The sequence below is a fragment of the Diaphorina citri genome, unplaced genomic scaffold, assembly GCF_000475195.1.
Source record: "Diaphorina citri unplaced genomic scaffold, Diaci psyllid genome assembly version 1.1 scaffold954, whole genome shotgun sequence".
NCBI lineage: Eukaryota > Metazoa > Arthropoda > Insecta > Hemiptera > Psyllidae > Diaphorina > Diaphorina citri.
The window spans coordinates 21,586-42,091 of record NW_007378385.1 but is presented as its reverse complement, the minus strand read 5'-3'; the positions used below and the strand labels follow the sequence as shown (position 1 = coordinate 42,091).

General features: G+C 39.8%; 1 protein-coding gene across 1 annotated transcript; it reads left to right on the top strand.

Annotated features, from left to right (window-relative positions):
• Positions 1–650: 650 nt before the first annotated feature.
• Positions 651–19,989, top strand: LOC103513318 (DNA-directed RNA polymerase I subunit RPA1). Its single transcript, XM_008478135.3, has 23 exons — positions 651–865; positions 1,170–1,376; positions 1,819–2,213; positions 2,412–2,910; positions 3,171–3,366; positions 3,783–4,036; positions 5,074–5,132; positions 8,029–8,286; positions 8,620–8,769; positions 9,602–9,865; positions 10,208–10,439; positions 10,854–11,135; positions 11,570–11,712; positions 12,338–12,549; positions 12,594–12,699; positions 13,023–13,234; positions 13,693–13,949; positions 14,759–15,116; positions 15,632–15,795; positions 16,277–16,470; positions 17,594–17,707; positions 18,460–18,688; positions 19,013–19,989. Exons 2-23 carry the CDS (start codon positions 1,190–1,192, stop codon positions 19,246–19,248), a joined length of 5,001 nt encoding a protein of 1,666 aa, XP_008476357.1. The 5' UTR covers positions 651–865; positions 1,170–1,189; the 3' UTR covers positions 19,249–19,989.
• The last annotated feature ends 517 nt before the right edge of the window (positions 19,990–20,506 follow it).

Here is a 20,506-nt window from a genome sequence, read left to right as displayed (position 1 = left end):
ATCCAAGATGATGTTGAACTCAAGTAAAATGTAGTCTGGGTGTTGCTATGCTTGATAAATTATTAAAGGTTATTTTTACCGTGATAAAACTGATTAGCACAGTATTAAGTAGGCTAGGAGATTTAAGAAGCATACACAGCACAAATGAATAGCCACATGTCAAGCTGCCTTACCATGATTAAAATTGATTCTTAAGTGCTATCAATTACTGATAACAAGGTGTGAAAGTACTCTTACCTCTTGATAACACTTCTATTTTCATCCAGTCTATCAAAAATCCCTTCGATTTCGATCTTGTCTCCTTCAAGTTCTAAAATTTTGCCTTGGAGTATTTGTTTCACAACCAATGAATAAATTAATTAGATGTTTACAATATTCAAATTTCTGAGGACCTCATACCTCAACCTCATAAAAAATTCATTTCTTTTTACTTTTTTTTTTTCGTTACATAACCACTTCAACAATCAACCACTTGTTTTTGAAAAATAAAACAAAAATGGACGATGGACGGATGGGATGGACGCAAAATGCGTCGCACTTTTTGAAGTGCGTTGTCTATAGCCCACTACCTCCTGGAAATATTGCGGGAAATTTTAAAATCTACTCGTTTTTAAAATACCTGTCCATGTGACATTTTTTCCATTTTCCATTTTTCCAATAATTTTCTTTTCATCATTTGACTAAAAGGCTAAAAGCCACTGACTGGGAGTATATTTTAATGTGATAAATAAGTAACAAGTACTTACCTACCTATGAAAGTGTATCTGGAGGATTGGATAACTTTTTCTTTAGAAATTTACATATGATTTGAGGGCTATCAAACTACCCTTTGCTTTTGGGATTCTCTCAACTACCTATTGCTCTGGTAAGTGTCAAAGTTGATTATTATTGATAATGAGGAGTTTTACTACAATAAAGGACTGCTTGCCAGCCTTAGCTCGGAGCCTTAGTTTAGCTTTGGACAATTGCCACTTTTCATCCTAAATGGAAGGGGTTCATTCTTGAAATGGCTGACTTTCTCCTATCCTGTCTCTTTTCTCTTCATTTTTGGGATGATGAGGCCTTAGCTCTTACATTTTCCTCTCTGTCACATAAAAAAGACTACCTACTTGACTACAACAGAATTGTGTACAACCCAGCATAACTTACAAATGAATGATGTGTTTCAGACCAGCAACACAGAGCCATCATGAAGGAGAAAATTATAACTAGGCAAGAAGTTGTGCCTGAGATCCTCAAGCTCAAGTATTACACAGATCAAGAGGTGAAACAGTTGAGTGTTGTTAAAGTATTCTCGCCCATCACATTCAATTCCTTAGGCCACACAATTCCGGGAGGTCTATATGACTTGGCCATGGGACCCATCAGTGAAAGAGGTAATGTCAAACTGTATTAAGTAATGAAGAATAAGAATATTCTGGATTATCATCAAGAGATCTATTTGGATCAGTGAATTATTTGAATTCCTTTAGGAACTTGACCTGGTGCACTGCTGTGTGCTCAGATTCAGACCACAGATATTTTTTTGTTGTTGTGATTTTCCTTGAAAATCTGACTGCACTTCTAAAATTTGGTTGTTTAATTGGCCTCCTATCTAGATACCACAGATATTTTTTTGTTGTTGTGATTTTCCTTGAAAATCTGACTGCACTTCTAAAATTTGGTTGTTTAATTGGCCTCCTATCTAGATATAGATACTAACTATACTCAACAGTCTGTTCTAAGTGTATTTAAGTAATTAAATGTTAAAATTGATATTTTATTCTGTCTATAGATGGAAAAGTAGGTGTCATTTGATTTTTTTTTTCTGTATTACAGGAGACCCTTGTACAACTTGTGGAAACAATTACACCAAATGTAAAGGACACATAGGTCACATTGAGTTACCTGTACCTGTTATTAACACACTATTTTTCCGAGATGTCCAACTATTACTCAAGCTGTCCTGTTTTCTCTGTCACAAAATAAACATCCCAGCAACCTCTCAACTTTTGTTCATCAATCAAATCAAGCTGCTTGATGCAGGCTATGTAACACAAGCTAAGGACTTGGAGGAGACTTTATTCAATGAAGAGAACTTGAGATTACATCCAGCACAGTTGGTTCAGCTGGTAGACAGTCATGTGCAGAGTATTCTGGCACATGGAACCAAGATTTGTGATATTAATGATTATAAGGGAGGAGAAGAATTGAGAAGTGCCTTTGTAGCTCAGGTTAGTACCTACTTACCTAGAAGATTATATGAAATATTATTGTATTAGTACTTACATATAACCAAGTTTTAGGTTGTACAGTGTGTTGGAAGTACTGATGTCACTAGATACTATTTAATTTTTCAGGCCCACATAATGAGGCCAATCAAGACTGATTGGAAAAAAAACTAACTTTCATCTTTTCTGCATATTTTTCAGGTGTTGTCCAGGCATGTTAAAAGGAAGTGTATATTTTGTGCCACCCCCATCAATGCAATCAGCTATCAACAAAGGAAAATAATCAAGTCCTTCAAAATAGACAAAGACAATCTAGATCAATCCCTTGACAAAAGCCTGAACAAAAGTTCTAATCAAATCATAAGAAAACGAGAACAAGGCTATGTCATGGCATCTGAAGTGGAAGCCGATTTCAAAAAACTTTGGACCAATGAGCATCTTTTCCTAAAATGTCTTATTCCAGTTTTAGACACAACAAAAGAACTGATAGCTACTGACATTATGTTCATTCGAAGTCTTGTAGTTCCACCGAATAATCTTCGACCTCTAAGTATGGAACAAATGCCTCCCGTTGAACATTCTAGGAATAAATTGTATCAGAGCATACTCTATTCTTGTGGCTCATTGAAAAGTGTGATTATGGCTATGAAAAATAAAGAGCAAAGTGATCTGCTCTCCGAGGCACTCAAAGGAATCAGAGGTAAAACTCATTCACATCATTTTCGTATTATTATTTCTCTTCTTTATCTGTACCTATTTTAAAAGGGATAGAAGAAAAATGATTTGATTAATTTGTTTTACCTATTAGGTACATTTCATTGAAAAATATTGTCAAAATAATTCAACATTGTCTTTGGACAAAGACACTGGGTGCACTGTAATAGTGCTCAAGCTGAGAGCTAAAGAAAGGTTAGAGTACCAATAAAAAATAAAAGGTTCTCTTATTTTTCCTATTCCTAGGTGATACATTAAACAACAAGCTTCAGAACTCGTGGCACGAGCTCCAGTATAATGTAGATTTATTGATGGATGCCAAATTGAACATAAACAAAACGACTGGTGCTCATCAAATAGACGGACTGAAGCAGATGCTGGATGGAAAGACAGGGATGATTCGACAGAATATGATGGGCAAGCGAGTCAACTTTGCTGGAAGGTTAGTGGTTTGGCTATATGGAGATCTTAGGGTCAGTCCTGTGGTAGCATCTACTAGCAGTTGATAAGATCTTCTGCTTTAACCATGAATATTTAGAGTTAGATAGTACCTACATGGCAGGGTTGGATTGCAGATATTGTCTTTGGCCATAACCCCTTCATTGATTGAAGACCCTGGTCATTAGCGTTCAATTTACCCCACCTCATTCCTTGGTACTTACTTAGTTTCCGTATCTGTGAGATAGGCATTGGGATTTTATCCTCTCTTATTTGAGAAATTGACCACATAATATTGGAGTTCTAAGAGTTAGGTTGTAGAGAACGCTATCGGCGTTATGCGTTATCCTCTACTAGTCGTTCACTTCCACTCGAAAGTCCATTATTAAATTTAAATCATGCTCATGTTTTCCCTCACAGGTCGGTCATTACACCCGACCCCTATCTGAACATCGACAGCATCGGAGTGCCTCTGGAATTCGCCAAAACCCTGACCTACCCCGTTCCGGTGACCCCATGGAATGTGACCCTACTGAGGAAGATGGTTATTAACGGCCCCAATGTATATCCGGGGGCCAATATGATTCAGAATGAGGACGGCTCTGTGGTGAGAATATCGTCGTCCCAGGCCGTTCAGCGGGAGAGTTTGGCCAAACGATTGATAACGCCTGAAGGTAACTATTAGCGAGTTTTGCAACCAAAATTAGCGCCTCGTCGAATTCCAGAGGCACTCCGATGCTGTCGATGTTCAGATAGGGGTCGGGTGTAATGACCGACCTGTGAGGGAAAACATGAGCATGATTAAAATTTACGGATGGGTATACCATTTGTTAACAATTTATTTTGATGAGAGATTTGTTCTGAAAAAACAATAAATGGAAACTTATAAAATAAAATAAAATAAATAATGAACGACTAGTAGAGGATAACGCATAACGCCGATACCGTTCTCTACCACCTAACTCTTAGAACTCCAATATTATACATGTGGTCAATTTCTCAAATAAGAGAGGATAAAATCCCATGCTGCAGCTGGGGTCGAATGCCTATCTCACAGATACGGAAATTAAGTAAGTACCAAGGAATGAGGTGGGGTAAATTAAACGCTAATGACCAGGATCTTCAATCAATGAAGGGGTTATGGCCAAAGACAATATCTGCAATCCAACCCTGCCATGTAAGTACTGCCTAACTATAAATAATCATGGTTAAAGCAGAAGATCTCATCAACTGCTAGTAGATGCTACCACAGGACTGACCCTAAGATCTCCATATAGCCAAACCACTAACCTTCCAGCAAAGTTGACTCGCTTGCCCATCATATTCTGTCGAATCATCCCTGTCTTTCCATCCAGCATCTGCTTCAGTCCGTCTATTTGATGAGCACCAGTCGTTTTGTTTATGTTCAATTTGGCATCCATCAATAAATCTACATTATACTGGAGCTCGTGCCAAACATGTAAAAACCCGGACATGTCCGGGAAAACCCGGACGTCTGGAAACCCTACCTCCAACACTCCAACCTAACTAAACTGACACTAAAAAATTAAATTAAAATTGCTGAATGTTAAACTCGGAGAAGCGTAGTCCAACCTTTAGGACTGTTTGCAGTGTTTGCCCCTAAGCCTCGGAGTGAGCTTTTTGTGTATGGAATGTTAAATTCAGTCACGAATCTATTACCTTGCACCACATGTGATTTTTCTTGTCATAGGAATACTTGTGCACGATATTGTGCTGATTGACCACATCCTGGGCTCTCTCATCCAGCTCGCCATCAGTATCTGAAGTCTCGTTATCATTCTTATCAGCATCAGCTTCGTTATCACTGGCATCCAAATCTGCCGCCGTGCTTTTCTGAAAACGATACAAAATCCATCTTCTCCATACAACACTTGTATTAAACTCAGATCACTATCCCTCACTGTCATATCATAATGAACAGTCAGACCTGAAAGTAAAAGAATAAAATTAGTAATTCAAGCAACCTCTGTGGCTGAGTGGGTATCACGCTAGGCTTGGACATCGGAGGTCTCGGGTTCGATTCCGGAGTTTTTTCGGATCTGTGTTGGGAGTTCGGAGTGCACTCAGCCTCGTGAGGACAATCGAGTGGCTCCTTTAATCGAGTAGCGACAAAAGGCGGCATTACCAGTGGAAAAAGATTAGAATTGAAATACCTATGGAAACTGATTGCAAAGGAAGCACTTAGTAATGCTGTGATATCCCCAAAAGTTATGAAAAAGATCAGTCTAATTCCATCGAAGTGTGAATTTCTAATTCGACTTTACATTTAGTTTGTTTATTTATCTGAAATTGATGCACGAATATAGTTTGTAGGTAGAATATCAGTTTGTAGGTACTTGGTTTAAGTAAAGGCGAACCCCGCCACTGGAAATCCAGTAAGGTCGTTTTATCCCAGAATTATATTCTCATCATTAAGTTTTATCCCAGATCCTCGGTTGAACTTTATAAATCCCGACCAAGGCCAGCCACTCACTATCAGGTGGATCTGACAGGTACGACTGAAAAGGTCCGCATGTCAGGTCTACCTGAGCGCCTCGTTAACTGAACTCTTTACCGTTATTTGACAAAAACTCGTTTCTGCTCATGTGCACTAAGCTAACCAGGCTGGCTTGCACAATATTTTCTGTGGGATTAAACTGTTTTAAACCTTTTTTTTCTACCGCCAATGCAGTGAAGCAGAAGTAATATTAGAGGAAAGAGGAGTGCAATGAGGGGAAAGAAAGGTAGGTACTATGAGACGTGAATAAAAGGCGGGGTACAAAATTGAATTTCTAATCTTTTTTGGGGTGGGATGGAGTTTTGTTTTTTTTGTGGGGGCACTTGATTGATTTTGGGAGGAACGACTTGGCGGGGTCTTTTTTATGCCACGAAGTGGTATTTTTTGGGGGGATCAATATGTACTGGACGAATGGTAGAAATCCACCCACTCCAGCATCTACAGGGACTTCAGCAGCAGGGAGGTTCCAGTTCTTCAGGTCAACTGGAATATGGAGATTGAGGGGAAGTAGTTAGTTCAAATCTAGTTGTGACCAATTCTAAAAATTAAGATGGTTCAAAAAGATTTTTTTTAATCCATAACCCTCCTTTTTTTTAATTTCCTTTTCATTTTTCTTCCAAGCCAAACCTACAACCCAACCCATAGAGGGTTCAGCACTATCTTGCAAAATTTATCAATCCAAGATGATGTTGAACTCAAGTAAAATGTAGTCTGGGTGTTGCTATGCTTGATAAATTATTAAAGGTTATTTTTACAGTGACAAAACTGGTTAGCACAGTATTAAGAAAATGTAGTCTGGGTGTTGCTATGCTTGATAAATTATTAAAGGTTATTTTTACCGTGATAAAACTGATTAGCACAGTATAAAATGTAGTCTGGGTGTTGCTATGCTTGATAAATTATTAAAGGTTATTTTTACCGTGATAAAACTGATTAGCACAGTATTAAGTAGGTAGGCTAGGAGATTTAAGAAGCATACACAGCACAAATGAATAGCCACATGTCAAGCTGCCTTACCATGATTAAAATTGATTCTTAAGTGCTATCAATTACTGATAACAAGGTGTGAAAGTACTCTTACCTCTTGATAACACTTCTATTTTCATCCAGTCTATCAAAAATCCCTTCGATTTCGATCTTGTCTCCTTCAAGTTCTAAAATTTTGCCTTGGAGTATTTGTTTCACAACCAATGAATAAATTAATTAGATGTTCACAATATTTAAATTTCTGAGGACCTCATACCTCAACCTCATAAAAAATTCATTTCTTTTTACTTTTTTTTCGTTACATAACCACTTCAACTTCAACAATCAACCACTACGGCACTACCACTTCTTGTTTTTGAAAAATAAAACAAAAATGGACGGATGGACGCAAAATGCGTCGCACTTTTTGAAGTGCGTTGTCTACAGCCCTTTACCTCCTGGAAATATTGCGGGAAATTTTAAAATCTAATCTACTCGTTTTTAAAATACCTGTCCATGTGCCTTTTTTTCCATTTGAATAGACTATCTTTGGACAAGCAACCACACTAGTAGATCATTGATGGCCGAGGCCACAAGTGAGCGTATTTGGATTAACTTCGGATCAAGCAATCTGATTGGGGTTGATTTCAAAAAATTCCGCCCGGGGCGGATTTTATCCTGATGGGATAATGTTCGTTCTCGGAACGGCTGGCTTTTTCCTATCCTGTCTTCCTTCTCTCTTCGATTTCGGGACGATAAGACCATAGCAGTTACAGTTCCCTCTGTCAAATCTGTTCTGTTTTCCATTTTCCAATAATTTTCTTTTCATCATTTGAATTTGACTAAAAGCCACTGGGAGTATATTTTAATGTGATAAATAAGTAACAAAAGTGGTTGCAGCTTCAGTTATAGCCCAATATTGATGGCAGAAAAAAGAAAGGATATCTTTTTCACCTGCTATACACCGGGGTGATGGTCTCTAGCCATGTTTAATTGGCTCGTCCTGAACCGCAGTCAACCATCGTGAGGACTTGTGCTTGGTCTTTCAAAGCAGAGAGAACCCTTTGAAGGACTGCCTGCTAGCTAGGCTGGTTATTAAACCCTAAGGCTAGCCTAGTTCGCGTATTTTAACTGTAAGTACTATATCGGGAATGGGGTCTAACCGGAACGTTTCTTCCTTAGGATGAAATCGGTAGAGCGGAGGCCAGTTTCCTCATGAACGTCTCGTCTCAATATCTAGTTCCCAAGGATGGGTCTCCACTGTCTGGTCTAATACAGGACCACGTTATATCGGGAGCGAAACTCTCGCTCCGAGACACATTTCTAACACGGGCCGAATATATGAACCTCGTGTATCAGGCACTGTGTATACTCAACACCGAGATTCGAACCCTCCCGCCCACCATTTGGAAACCGATGCCTCTGTGGACTGGAAAACAGGTAATTGATGCACGAATATAGTTTGTAGGTAGAATATCAGTTTGTAGGTACTTGGTTTAAGTAAAGGCGAACCCCGCCACTGGAAATCCAATAAGGTCGTTTTATCCCAGAATTATATTCTCATCATTTAGTTTTATCCCAGATCCTCGGTCGAACTTTATAAATCCCGACTAAGGCCAGCCACTCACTATCAGGTGGACCTGACAGGTACGACTGAAAAGGTCCGCATGTCAGTTCTACCTGATATACCTGATCACACACTATCACGTACACCGGACCTGTTCAGGTGTACTTGACAGTGAGTGGCTGACCTAACGCTCGAATTTTTCTCAGGTTCTCTCCACCGTAATAATCAACCTCACGCCCAAAGACAAAGTTCCAATCACTCTCAATTCCACATCAAAGATACCACTCAAAGCTTGGAACTACAATGCATCACCTCTTACAGCTCATATGGACCAGAAAGAAATGTCCGAATTTATGGTGAGTTTTTAATTCATCTCTTCCAGATGTTAAACCTCTAACCTACTTGAGTACATCTCAATCTAAACAATGAAACATCTGGGGTGAATCTGAGTCCGAATTCATGGTGAGTTTTTAATTCATCTCTTCCAGATGTTAAACCTCTAACCTACTTGAGTACATCTCAATCTATACAATGAAACATCTGGAGTGAATCTGACGAAAGGTGTACGAGCATGTTCCTTTCGGAAACAGAACCGATTCCTATGGCGCGTCATCTTAGATTTCAGTTTCCAAAAGAGAATCGGTTTCGTTTCCGTTTCGGGTCACAACTTCAAATAGCCTAAATAGGTAGTTGATGGCAATACATGTTAACACGTCACAATTTTTGATGATCACTGCAGCACATAAGACTTTTCCAAATATCTCATTTTATACATGCACCCAATGTTTACCTACGGGGAGGAGAAGAATTGAGAAGTGCCTTTGTAGCTCAGGTTAGTACCTACTTACCTAGAAGATTATATGAAATATTATTGTATTAGTACTTACATATAACCAAGTTTTAGGTTGTACAGTGTGTTGGAAGTACTGATGTCACTAGATACTATTTAATTTTTCAGGCCCACATAATGAGGCCAATCAAGACTGATTGGATTTACCTACGTTTGATTATTTTCTCTCATTATATCGCAGGTTATCATAAGACATGGCGAGTTACTGAGCGGTATTCTGGACAAGAAACAGTTCGGATCCACACAGTATGGTTTGGTTCATGCTGTTTGGGACACTCATGTTATTTCTCTTCTGTCTACATACTAGCTATATTTTATTTTCTCTCATTATATCGCAGGTTACCATAAGACATGGCGAGTTACTCAGCGGTATTTTGGATAAGAAACAGTTCGGATCCACCCAGTATGGTTTGGTTCATGCTGTTTGGGACACCCATGGCGCTGAGCATGCTATTTCTCTCCTGTCCTGTCTGGCCAAACTGTTCACGGTGTATTTACAACGCGTAGGCTTCACGCTGGGAGTTCGGGATATTCTGGTGAGGCAAGAACGGGATAGAAAGCGAACCAAGATCATCAATAAGGCGAGACGACTGGGCACGGAGGTAAGAGTGGTTTTGACGTCACAGTATAACAGCTAAAGTTTTTAATGATTTTGGTCAAAATTGATTTATGAATGTTGTTGTAGCGGCTTTATCTTTTTTTTGTTTTATTTTATATAATAGCTTCCATTCGTCGATAAGCTAACGGTAACCTTCTCACAGTAACCTCATCCAGGCTGAGTGGGGCAAGGAAATTGCCCGGATCGTCACCAATCTAGATACCAACCACATTTCACACTTTTCTGTCAGTTATTCAACTAACTGTCCAAATCTCAATTTTCTGTCAATTATTTCAGTACCTAATATGTATTTAATGTTTCTGTTTTATTCCACGATGATATCCAGGCAGCTTGCAACGCACTAGGTCTCCCTTTGGACACAGATCCTGAGATTATCAGCTCTCAGCTTCAGGAAGCGTATGCCTCTATCCCTCAGTTCCGAGCACAGATAGATCGGCAATACAAGAGTCTACTGGATAAGGTCACGAATAACATCAACCAGGTGTGTCTACCTGAGGGCCTCATTGAGCCATTCCCCGCTAACAACTTGCAGTTCATGGTGGAATCCGGCGCTAAAGGTAAATAATGGTTCTCATTTTGGGAGGCCGAAAAATAGTCTTCTTTTTCAATTTTACGGGGAAAATGTCTGAGGCCGAAAAATAACTTATTTTTCAACTTTACGTGGGAAAGGCCTGTTTCTTAAAGTTGAGTTTTACATTGTGGTTATTGCTCTCTGCTCACTACTTGCAGTAAAATATAAGCTAGAAGTGGTATTAAATATGTATGTATTACCATTAAAGAACTTGGTCGGATTTGTACTCTTTGTTTTAGGATTTTTCTCTTTGCTTCGAATGATCTTACATATTATTTTTTTAAGGGGGAGGGGGGGGGGGAATCAAGTTAGAAATATTGGTTTTTATATATTTTTAAAGGGATTTTTTCCATGTGTTAAAGATACAAAATTAAACCTTCCCCTTCTGTTTTTCCCTCAGGTTCCACAGTGAACACGATGCAGATCTCCTGTCTCCTAGGCCAAATCGAGCTGGAGGGTAAACGTCCTGCCATGATGGTGTCGGGCCGTACTCTGCCCAGTTTCCTACCCTATGAGGTGTCCCCACGCGCGGGAGGATTTGTAGACGGGCGCTTCATGACCGGTATTCAGCCTCAGGAGTTTTTCTTCCATTGTATGGCGGGGCGGGAAGGTCTGATTGATACGGCTGTCAAAACTAGTCGGAGTGGGTACTTGCAGCGATGTCTGGTCAAACATTTGGAAGGTAAGACAAGAATGGCACTTTTGGAATGTTAGGAAAATGCAGACTAGTTAGCTTGGAGGGTAGAGCGTCTGCCTTGAAAGCTCTAGGTCGCGGGTTCGACTCCCGTTCGGGGGCGAACTTTATTCCGAACAAAGTTTGTTCTCGGAATGGCTGGCTTTATCCTATCCTGTCTTTCCTCTCTTCGATTTCGGGATGATAAGACCTCTGTTGTCACAGTTCCCTTTAGAAAACCTCTTTTTTTTTACGTCAGAGTTATTGTCTCGTCTTCTTTCTGAGATTTCAACCAGCTCAGTATCCTTCACGAAGCTCAGTAACCCTCCTTTTCCCCGATATCAGGCTCTTTTACTCCGTCTTTTTACTGGAACTTCAATTAACTGCTCAGTAGTTCCCACGAGGCTGAGTGTTACTGACCTTCGTTATTCTTATACTTTCAGGTCTGACTGTTCATTATGATATGACAGTGAGGGATAGTGATCTGAGTTTAATACAAGTGTTGTATGGAGAAGATGGATTGGATGTAACCAAGCGACAATATCTCACTGACAAACAGTTCTCTTTCCTTGAAGATAATATCAAGGTTGGTACCCTATATTGTGCCTCATGATTCATATTTGTTCTATCTATTTCTTGTTCATCATATTCTTCATTGACTTTTTCGGGTTCCAACGGGGTCGGCTTTTATCGTTAGTTGTTATGCTCGGTCCTATTTTTGTGCCTTGTGCCTTATAGCTTTTTGTAAGTCTTTGCATGTAGCAGTATGTTGGACACACTAATGTCCAGGGACACAATACGTCTTTAAACTCGGATTTAGCAATCTGATTGGTTAATTTCAAAATGTTCGGCCAATGAGATTGTTCAATTCGAGAGTTACCCTTTAACCGACTTTATGCTCAGATTGTGGTCCCGACCATATTAGAAACACCATCTTTTTGGTCTACTTATCTATTCATTCATATGCATGCCAATTTTGGCTATTTATCATTTTCTATACAGACTTTTTTTTCCCCCAATCCCAGGTAAATACTCGGTTTACTTTCCCCGTTGGAAATCGACCTTGATCTACATTACTTACGACACCTAATACAATATACGATACACCTTCTATTTCCTCCTCAGTCTATCGTAGACAAGAAATACAATATTTCTATTTCCTCCCCAGTCTATCGTAGACAAGAAATACAATATTTCTATTTCCTCCCCAGTCTATCGTAGACAAGAAAGACATCCGTGACATGAAGCAGTCCCCCTCGTATGCGACACTGACTGCGAGGAAACAAGAACTAGACCAGTGGCGACTCAAACATGGGGACCAAGACAATAGGAGACAGAGTCCGTTCACTCTATTCTGTGATAAGATGAAGAAGTCACTGCCCGAGTATAGTGCGGAAGAAAAGGTGGTGTCTACCACTGGAAGGTAAGTCGAATAAGAAGAAGTTAAGCAACGTTGAGCGTGGTTAGTAACCGGTTGGAACATGGGGAGCAAGGCAATAGGAGACAAAGTCCGTTCACTCTATTCCGTGATAAGATGAAGAAGTCACTGCCCGAGTATAGTGCGGAAGAAAAGGTGGTGTCTACCACTGGAAGGTAAGTCGAAGAAGTTAAGAATGTTCGGCCAATGAGATTGTTCAATTCGAGAGTTACCCTTTAACCGACTTTATGCTCAGATTGTGGTCCCGACCATATTAGAAACAGTACCTTTTTGGTCTACTTATCTATTCATTCATATGCATGCCAATTTTGGCTATTTATCATTTTGTATACAGACTTTTTTTTTCTCCCAATCCCAGGTAAATACTCTGTTTACATTCCCCGTTGGAAATCGACCTTGATCTACATTACTTACGACACCTAATACAATATACGATACACCTTCTATTTACTCCCCAGTCTATCGTAGACAAGAAAGACATCCGTGACATGAAGCAGTCCCCCTCGTATGCGACACTGACTGCGAGGAAACAAGAACTAGACCAGTGGCGACTCAAACATGGGGACCAAGACAATAGGAGACAGAGTCCGTTCACTCTATTCTGTGATAAGATGAAGAAGTCACTGCCTGAGTACAGTGCGGAAGAAAAGGTGGTGTCTACCACTGGAAGGTAAGTCGAAGAAGTTAACTAACGTTGATTGTGGTTGGTATCCGGATGGGTGACCATCTGGGCCTCTAGGCAATTGTGTGCTGCTGACTTTTCCCGGTTCTACTCAGGCTGGGTGAGGTTAATTTGAGGAGGTGGGGTAGTTTGTCAACGAATGGAGTGTAAAACCCTCTTCACTAAATAGTCTAAATACCTTAGAACCTGAGAACTTATGCAGTGAAGTTAAACCCCTTTGAAAAAAATTTCGCCTCTCTCCTCAGAATGTATGTAATATATGGACTTAAATATGTACGTCCTTCCACCACAGACTTACATATGTACGTTCTTCAACTTTGTAAGTGGATTTGCAGTTACAAAGTGATTTTAAACCTCTTGAAAAAACATCCTCTCTCCCTCGCCCTCCTCCTCCTTCTTACGTTTAAATCTAGTGGTAAACCCAATTTCATTTTCTCTCCTCACAGAACCAAATTTACCATGGATCTCCTCGAACAATGGTACCAACTGGATGACAAGGCTCGCAAGAAGTACCGCAAGAAATTCAAGGCCTGCCCTCAGCCTTTAATCAGCACATTCCAGCCTGATGCACACTTTGGTTCCATATCAGAGAACCTAGCCGACTCGGTGGTCAAGTATACCAAAGGTCGAACAGACGCTAGTCATGTTGACAAATTCTATGATATGATTTTCTACAAGAATCTGCTGTCCCTGGCCAATCCTGGTGAGTGATCTTTCTCTCCTTCTTCTCTTTGTAAGAAACCTAATATAAATGAATAGTTTGATAACTGAGAACCTAGCCGACTCGGTAGTCAAGTATACCAAAGATAGAACAGACGCTAGTCATGTGGACAAATTCTATGATATGATTTTCTACAAGAATCTGCTGTCCCTGGCCAATTGGCCAATCCTGGTGAGTGATCTTTCTCTCCTTCTCTTTGTAAGATTCCTAATATAAATGAATAGTTTGATATCGAAGATCCTAGCTGACTCGGTGGTCAAGTATACCAAAGATAGAACAGACGCTAGTCATGTGAACAAGTTCTATGATATGATTTGCTACAAGAATCTGTTGTCTCTGGCCAATCCTGGTGAGTGATCTTTCTCTCCTCTTTTTATTTGTAAAACACCTAATAGAAATGAATAGTTGGATAATAAAAACAGGTATTTGTTTGGATCTTGGGTTGGTGGTTCGAGTCCAAGTCAAGTTAATTGTTTAAAGACATTTTGTGACGTGTGTATTCATGCTTTTTAAATACAAATTTATAGTTATTTATTTTACAGATGTTTTATTTTTCATTCATGCTCCACATAATTAAAATTCTGTATTGTTTTGTACAAAGCCTATGGTACCTGAGATCAATCAATGTGATTTCTCAATATTTAGCCTTAAGATACATGTTATCTTAAGGCTAAATATTGAGAAATCATGTTATCTTAAGGCTAAATATTGAGAAATCATGTTATCTTAAGGCTAAATATTGAGAAATCACATCAATTAAAATTCCTTATCGATGTAAACCCCTCTTTCAGGAGAGAACGTAGGAGTCCTCGCAGCACAAAGTATAGGCGAACCCTCCACTCAGATGACGTTGAACACGTTCCACTTCGCCGGTCGTGGTGACATGAACGTCACCCTGGGGATACCTCGGCTTCGGGAGATCCTCATGATGGCCACCAAAGCCATCAAGACCCCCTCCATGGAGATCCCCTTCCTTCCGGATATGCCCAAGTTGGAGAAGAAGGCGAACCGGTTGGCCAAATCCATGACGAGAATCACCATGGCTGATGTGCTGGAGAAGGTGAAGATCAAGGAGTGGCTGGAAATATCCCCCGAACCACATATGAACTACCAGATGAAGTTCTGCTTTATACCGGCACATATGTATAGGTAAATATTGGCTATACTAAATGGACTAGTATATCTCTAAAGCACAATAATATTATTCTTTATAGGATTAGAACTGCAGTCCCGAGTTGTGAATTATCAAATCAAATCATAAATTATTCTTTGTGGTTAAACAGAGAGCTTCTTCAAAACTTTTTTTTGGGGGAATCACAGCATAACTAAAGGCATCCTTTACTATTAATTCTGATCTACTCGTATCATCATTCTACACTGGTGTTGCCACATGTCGCTATTCGATTAAAGTAGCTGCTTAATTGTCCTCATGGGGATGAGTACAAACCGAACAAAGAGCCGGAAAAACTTCGAACCCGGAACCTCCGGTATGCAAGCCCACTGTGGCCACGGAAGTTACTTAAGTTTTGAATTATGAATTTAATGCCACAGGAACTGCACAACTTTACCTCACTTCATGAGACCAGTTCTGTTACTAGGTACTAGTACTAATACTAACTATTTATTTATCTTTTACTGAAACATCTTTTTATTATTGTCAACAGAGACAAGACAAGTGTGAAACCCAGCAAGATTATTGATCACTTCGAGAGGAAATTCCTCAAGGAATTAGAGGTGGCCATTGCCAAGCGAGCTGCACAGGGCTTGAAAAACATGAACATCGAGCAAAGTAGAGACCAGATGGAGGATGATGTAGAAGATGATGAGGGTAAGGAATTAAGTACTTTTTCTTCGCCTTTACCAACCTCGGTGGTGCAGAACGCACCCCTCAAGTTCCATTTTTCTCCTTTACCACAGGCTAGACTGCAAAAATTTGGACGGGCCTGCATGTACATAGGTACAATGGTACATAGCTTCATGTACCTATCTTGACCATTTTCTCCCCGCTTAATTTTACTGATGAAAAAATCAGGGCCGTGTCAAGCCTTGCTATAAAGTTTATCAACATTCGTGACCTAGTAGGCTTGCAATCCGGAGGTCCCGGGTTCGATTCTTGGAAGAATCGAAGTTTTGAAGTATTGGTGGTTCGAGTCCAAGTCAAGTCATAAAATTTATCTAGGTGTAATAATCGGGGAACGATATTTGTGACAAGCATTTAAATATGCCTAACACACCTTTGCAGTTACTGTTCCTTTCATCAAACCTCTTTGAAGAAAAAGAATGTAAAAAAAACTTACGCTTAATTTCAGGGGAAGGTGCAGAAGGGGCTGGGGCAGCGCTGGGCAGGGTCGATGTTAGCTCTGATGAAGAGAGGGATGAAGAGGACGCTGTCCAATCTCACAAGAAAGTTAACCAGGAGGAGGACAATGACTTTGAAGAGCCTGAGGATGAAGAACGGATGAGTGAAAGAGAAGAGGATGACAATACGAGTAATATTGGAGAGGTAAACAATCTTGATAACACATTGACTTCAGTTATCACTTGGGCATTGCATTTAACTTGCTATCCTTGCTGGTTAATTCACATATTGATCGATCCAATAGAGGATATCAAGGCATTTGCAGCAATGCCAGCTTAAGTAGTCTTCTGCAGATTATGACGATGGGTCAGCTCCCTGGTTAGGGGTCACCTGTGCTCGCGTTGCACGCGCGGGAGACCCGGGTTCGATTCCCGGCGGGGTCAAGAAATTTGTATCATGCAAATGATTGATCCCGTGACTGGCTGTTGTGGGGCCCACTCAGCGGACCCGGGTTCGATTCCCGGCGGGGTCAAGAAATTTGTATAATCCAAATGATTGATTCCGTGACTGGCTGTTGCGGGGCCCACTCAGCCTCGTGAGGAAAATGAGTAGCTATGACATATACATGCGCAAGTACCCGGTGGCCAGAATGGTAGGTACTCAGCCTCGTGAGGAAAATGAGTAGCTATGACATAGAAATAAATGCGCATAGCGACCGGTGCCAGCATGGTAGGTAAACATGTGATTTTAGGATTATTAGATATTGGGAAAATCCTACAATGCTGCAGTGAGCACCAAAGTTGTGACATAATAACACAAAGAAACTGCATTTACATTTACATTACATTTTTTACATATTGATCGATCTCTCTCCAGAACCCCAACACCTAGAAAGTAGAAAGATGAAATTTGGTAGGAATATTCCTAAACATAAAAACCTAATAATTATAATTCGTCTACCTCTGTGGCCAAGTGATCTAGAGCACTGCCTCTCAAACCAAAGATGCTGCTGGGTTTGAATCCTGGTCAGGGCGGAAATTTTCAAACCAAACTTTTCGGTTTTAGGATAGGCGTGGGTGTCTCAGCGAGGCGTGGTGTTTTATTTTTACCCTCATTTATTTGAGAATTTGACCATACAATGGAGCCCTAAGGGTCAGGCTCCGGAATTGACCTCGCCTTGTGCTTATGTGTATTAAAAAAAAAAAAAAAAAAAAATCGTGTAAAAATCCAATGCATTATCCTTCAATCTAAACTGTTGAAATCGGCCTTACTAGAAAGTTAATCTGTTCCTTACACAATGTTAGGTTGACTATTTTTCGACGTCTAGCGTTTTAAAATTGAGTTTCGCGACAGTACTAACGTCTTCGTGAAGGATGTGGTCAATCAGCACAATATCGTGCACAAGTATTCCTATGACAAGAAAAATCACATGTGGTGCAAGGTAATAGATTCGTGACTAAATTTAACATTCCATACACAAAAAGTCCACTCCGAGGCTTAGGTGTAGGGGCAAACAGTCCTAAAGGTTGGACTACGCTTCTACGAGTTTAACTTTCAGCAATTTTAATTTAATTTTTTAGTGTCAGTTTAGTTAGGTTGGAGTGTTGGAGGGTAGCGTCTCCCTTGTAAACGCTAGGTTGGGGGTCCGATTCCCGCCCGCGGCGGGCTGATCCTAAACAGATATGGTTTGTTCTCGGAAACGGGTGGCTTTCTCCTATCCTGTTATCCTTCTCCTGTCGATTCCGGGACGATAAGACCTCCGTTGGTGGTTCGAGTCCAAGTCAAGTCATAAAATTTATCTAGGTGTAATAATCGGGGAACGATATTTGTGACAAGCATTTAAATATGCCCAACACACCTTTGCAGTTACTGTTCCTTCCATCAAACCTCTTTGAAGAAAAAGAAAGTAATTAAGTAACATTGCGCGTGGTTGGTATCCGGAATGGTCACCGTCTGGAGAATAGCATGCCGCTGGCTCTTCTCGGCTCCACTCAGGCTAGGTGAAATTCATGTAAGGAGGCGGGTAGCTCTTCACCGAATGAGTAAAACCCTCGTCACTAGAAACCTTAGGAAACAGTTATAGAGTGACTTTAACCCTTGTAACCCAACCCATTGACCCCTTGAAATCTCAGGTTTGGTGGATTTTTTTTTCCTCCAGAACATAAATTTTACGTACATTTGTTTTCAGGCAAGCACCTCCTCAAGACGGACGGCATCAATGTGAACTTCATCAGTCAGTATCGTCACCTGCTAGATCTGAACAAGCTCTATGTGAATGACATCCACTACATGGCCAGTACGTATGGCATAGAGGCAGCTAATCGTGTTATTATACGAGAGGTGAAGAATGTGTTTGCTGTGTATGGAATTGAGGTGGATCCACGACATTTGTCCCTGGTGGCGGATTATATGACTCACAGTGGTAGGTATTCCAGCATAGTAAGTTGTCTATGATCTATGAATCTAAATTCTAAATCCATCTGGCTAAATCTCAAAATCATGAATTATTTGTAATGAAGCTCAGCAAACACATGAATTATTCGTAGAAGCTCAACCCATCCTTTACGGCTGTTTTCCAGTACAAGTTTAACTCTCGGATCTGATTGGTTGGTTTCAAAATTTTCGCCCAATCAGATTGCTTAATCCGAGATTTAAACTTAAATCGAGTTTAAACTCACTTTGTGAACCCGGCCATAAGGATTTCCTTCACTAACACATGTTTTCCATTCTCTCCCTGTCTCTACAGGTACCTACGTAGCGATGAACCGGAATGGGATTCGTCTCAATCCTTCATTCATTCAGAAGATGACGTTCGAAATGCCCCTGGAAAAGATACGCCAGGCCAGTATGCAGGGCCGGGAAGATAGTCTGAGGGCCCCGTCAGCACGCGTCATGCTAGGTCAGGAATGTCGACAGGGCACGGGCCTGTTCCAGTTGAGAAATCGCGAGAAAAAGAAGAAGAAAGTTGAAGCCAAAGGATAGATGACACAGCCCTTGGTTCGATCCCCAACGGGCAAGTATTTTTATCATCAGAGGTGGTTATCTGGTTATACACAGAGCTTGGTTACATTACTTTCCTACCTATAGGATTAGGAAAGTAAAAGTAAAAATTACTTGGTTACATTATTTTCCTTCCTATAAAATTAGGAAAGTAAAAGTAAAAAAAAAAAAAAAAATCGATTTTCGAAAAAAACTCTCTTTTTTGCATTTTCGAATATTTTTTGTTCATTTTATATTTATTTTTAGCCCAGCCTAGCCTAGTCCTGTGTATAACCACCACCATATTTGACCACCAATGCCTCGGGTTACACTTTGATATTTTAACGTTATTGGATTAAGCCGTCTGGTTAAATTTAATCCGAAGTCTATATTAAACCAATTAGATTTCTTAATCCAGATGAATTGACTGTAATCTCAAAGTGTACCCCGGACTTGATTATAATAGGAGTGTAAAGGTAGAAGTTACCTTTGGTATCAATCATGCTCCTTTGTTAATTCTTCCAATGAAGATATAGAATTAATGCTCTATTTATTTATGTTGTGTTTTGAAGACAAAACTTTCTAATACTTATTTGAAAGTCGTAGGTTCGACCTTCCATAACTACTAGATGCATTTTATGAGATAGACATTAGATAGAATGACTGGACAACGCGTGCAAATTGTTCTTAAAATAAGGAACTTATTTTTAAAATTTTACATTACAAAATTTGAGTTTTGTTAAATTTGCCTTTTTAAATTATAAAAATTATTAATTTCAGCAGGATTTGAGATTTTAATTCTTTATGGCCAGGATCACAATAGTTTGAACTTGGTTTAACAATTAAGCAATCTGATTGGTTGATTTCAAATTTTTTGGCCAATTAGATTGCTGAATCCAAGAGTTAACTTAAACCAAGATTAAATTTCGATTGTGGTTCCGGCCATTCAAGGACAAACATGCATTTTTACGAACAAAATTAGTTCTATGCAAAATTTCCTGGCGTCAATTTTCAGGAGGAATTTTTTTTTTTTTTTTTTTTTTTTTTTTTTTTTTTTTTTTTTTTTTTTTTTTTTTTCTTTTTTTAGTTTTGTTTAAAGGGGGCTCTCTTAGAGCGAGGGTCTACCAAATCACCAGTTGATACCCAGTTCAATCCAGGATGGAAGCCAACTCCGACTTCGTAAAACACCACCAATAATTCATGATTCAGATTATTTGTTGATTTCTGCTCCAGGTTCACCTATGGTTAACACTCAAGTGTC

Bases quoted from the DNA above. Each gene is read 5' to 3' on its own strand.
- LOC103513318 (XM_008478135.3), top strand. From the start codon at position 1,190: ATGAAGGAGAAAATTATAACTAGGCAAGAAGTTGTGCCTGAGATCCTC. The intron at 11,136-11,569 runs GTAAGACAAGAA...TTATACTTTCAG, and splicing joins TCTGGTCAAACATTTGGAAG to GTCTGACTGTTCATTATGAT. The intron at 12,700-13,022 runs GTGGTGTCTACC...TTTACTCCCCAG, and splicing joins AGTATAGTGCGGAAGAAAAG to TCTATCGTAGACAAGAAAGA.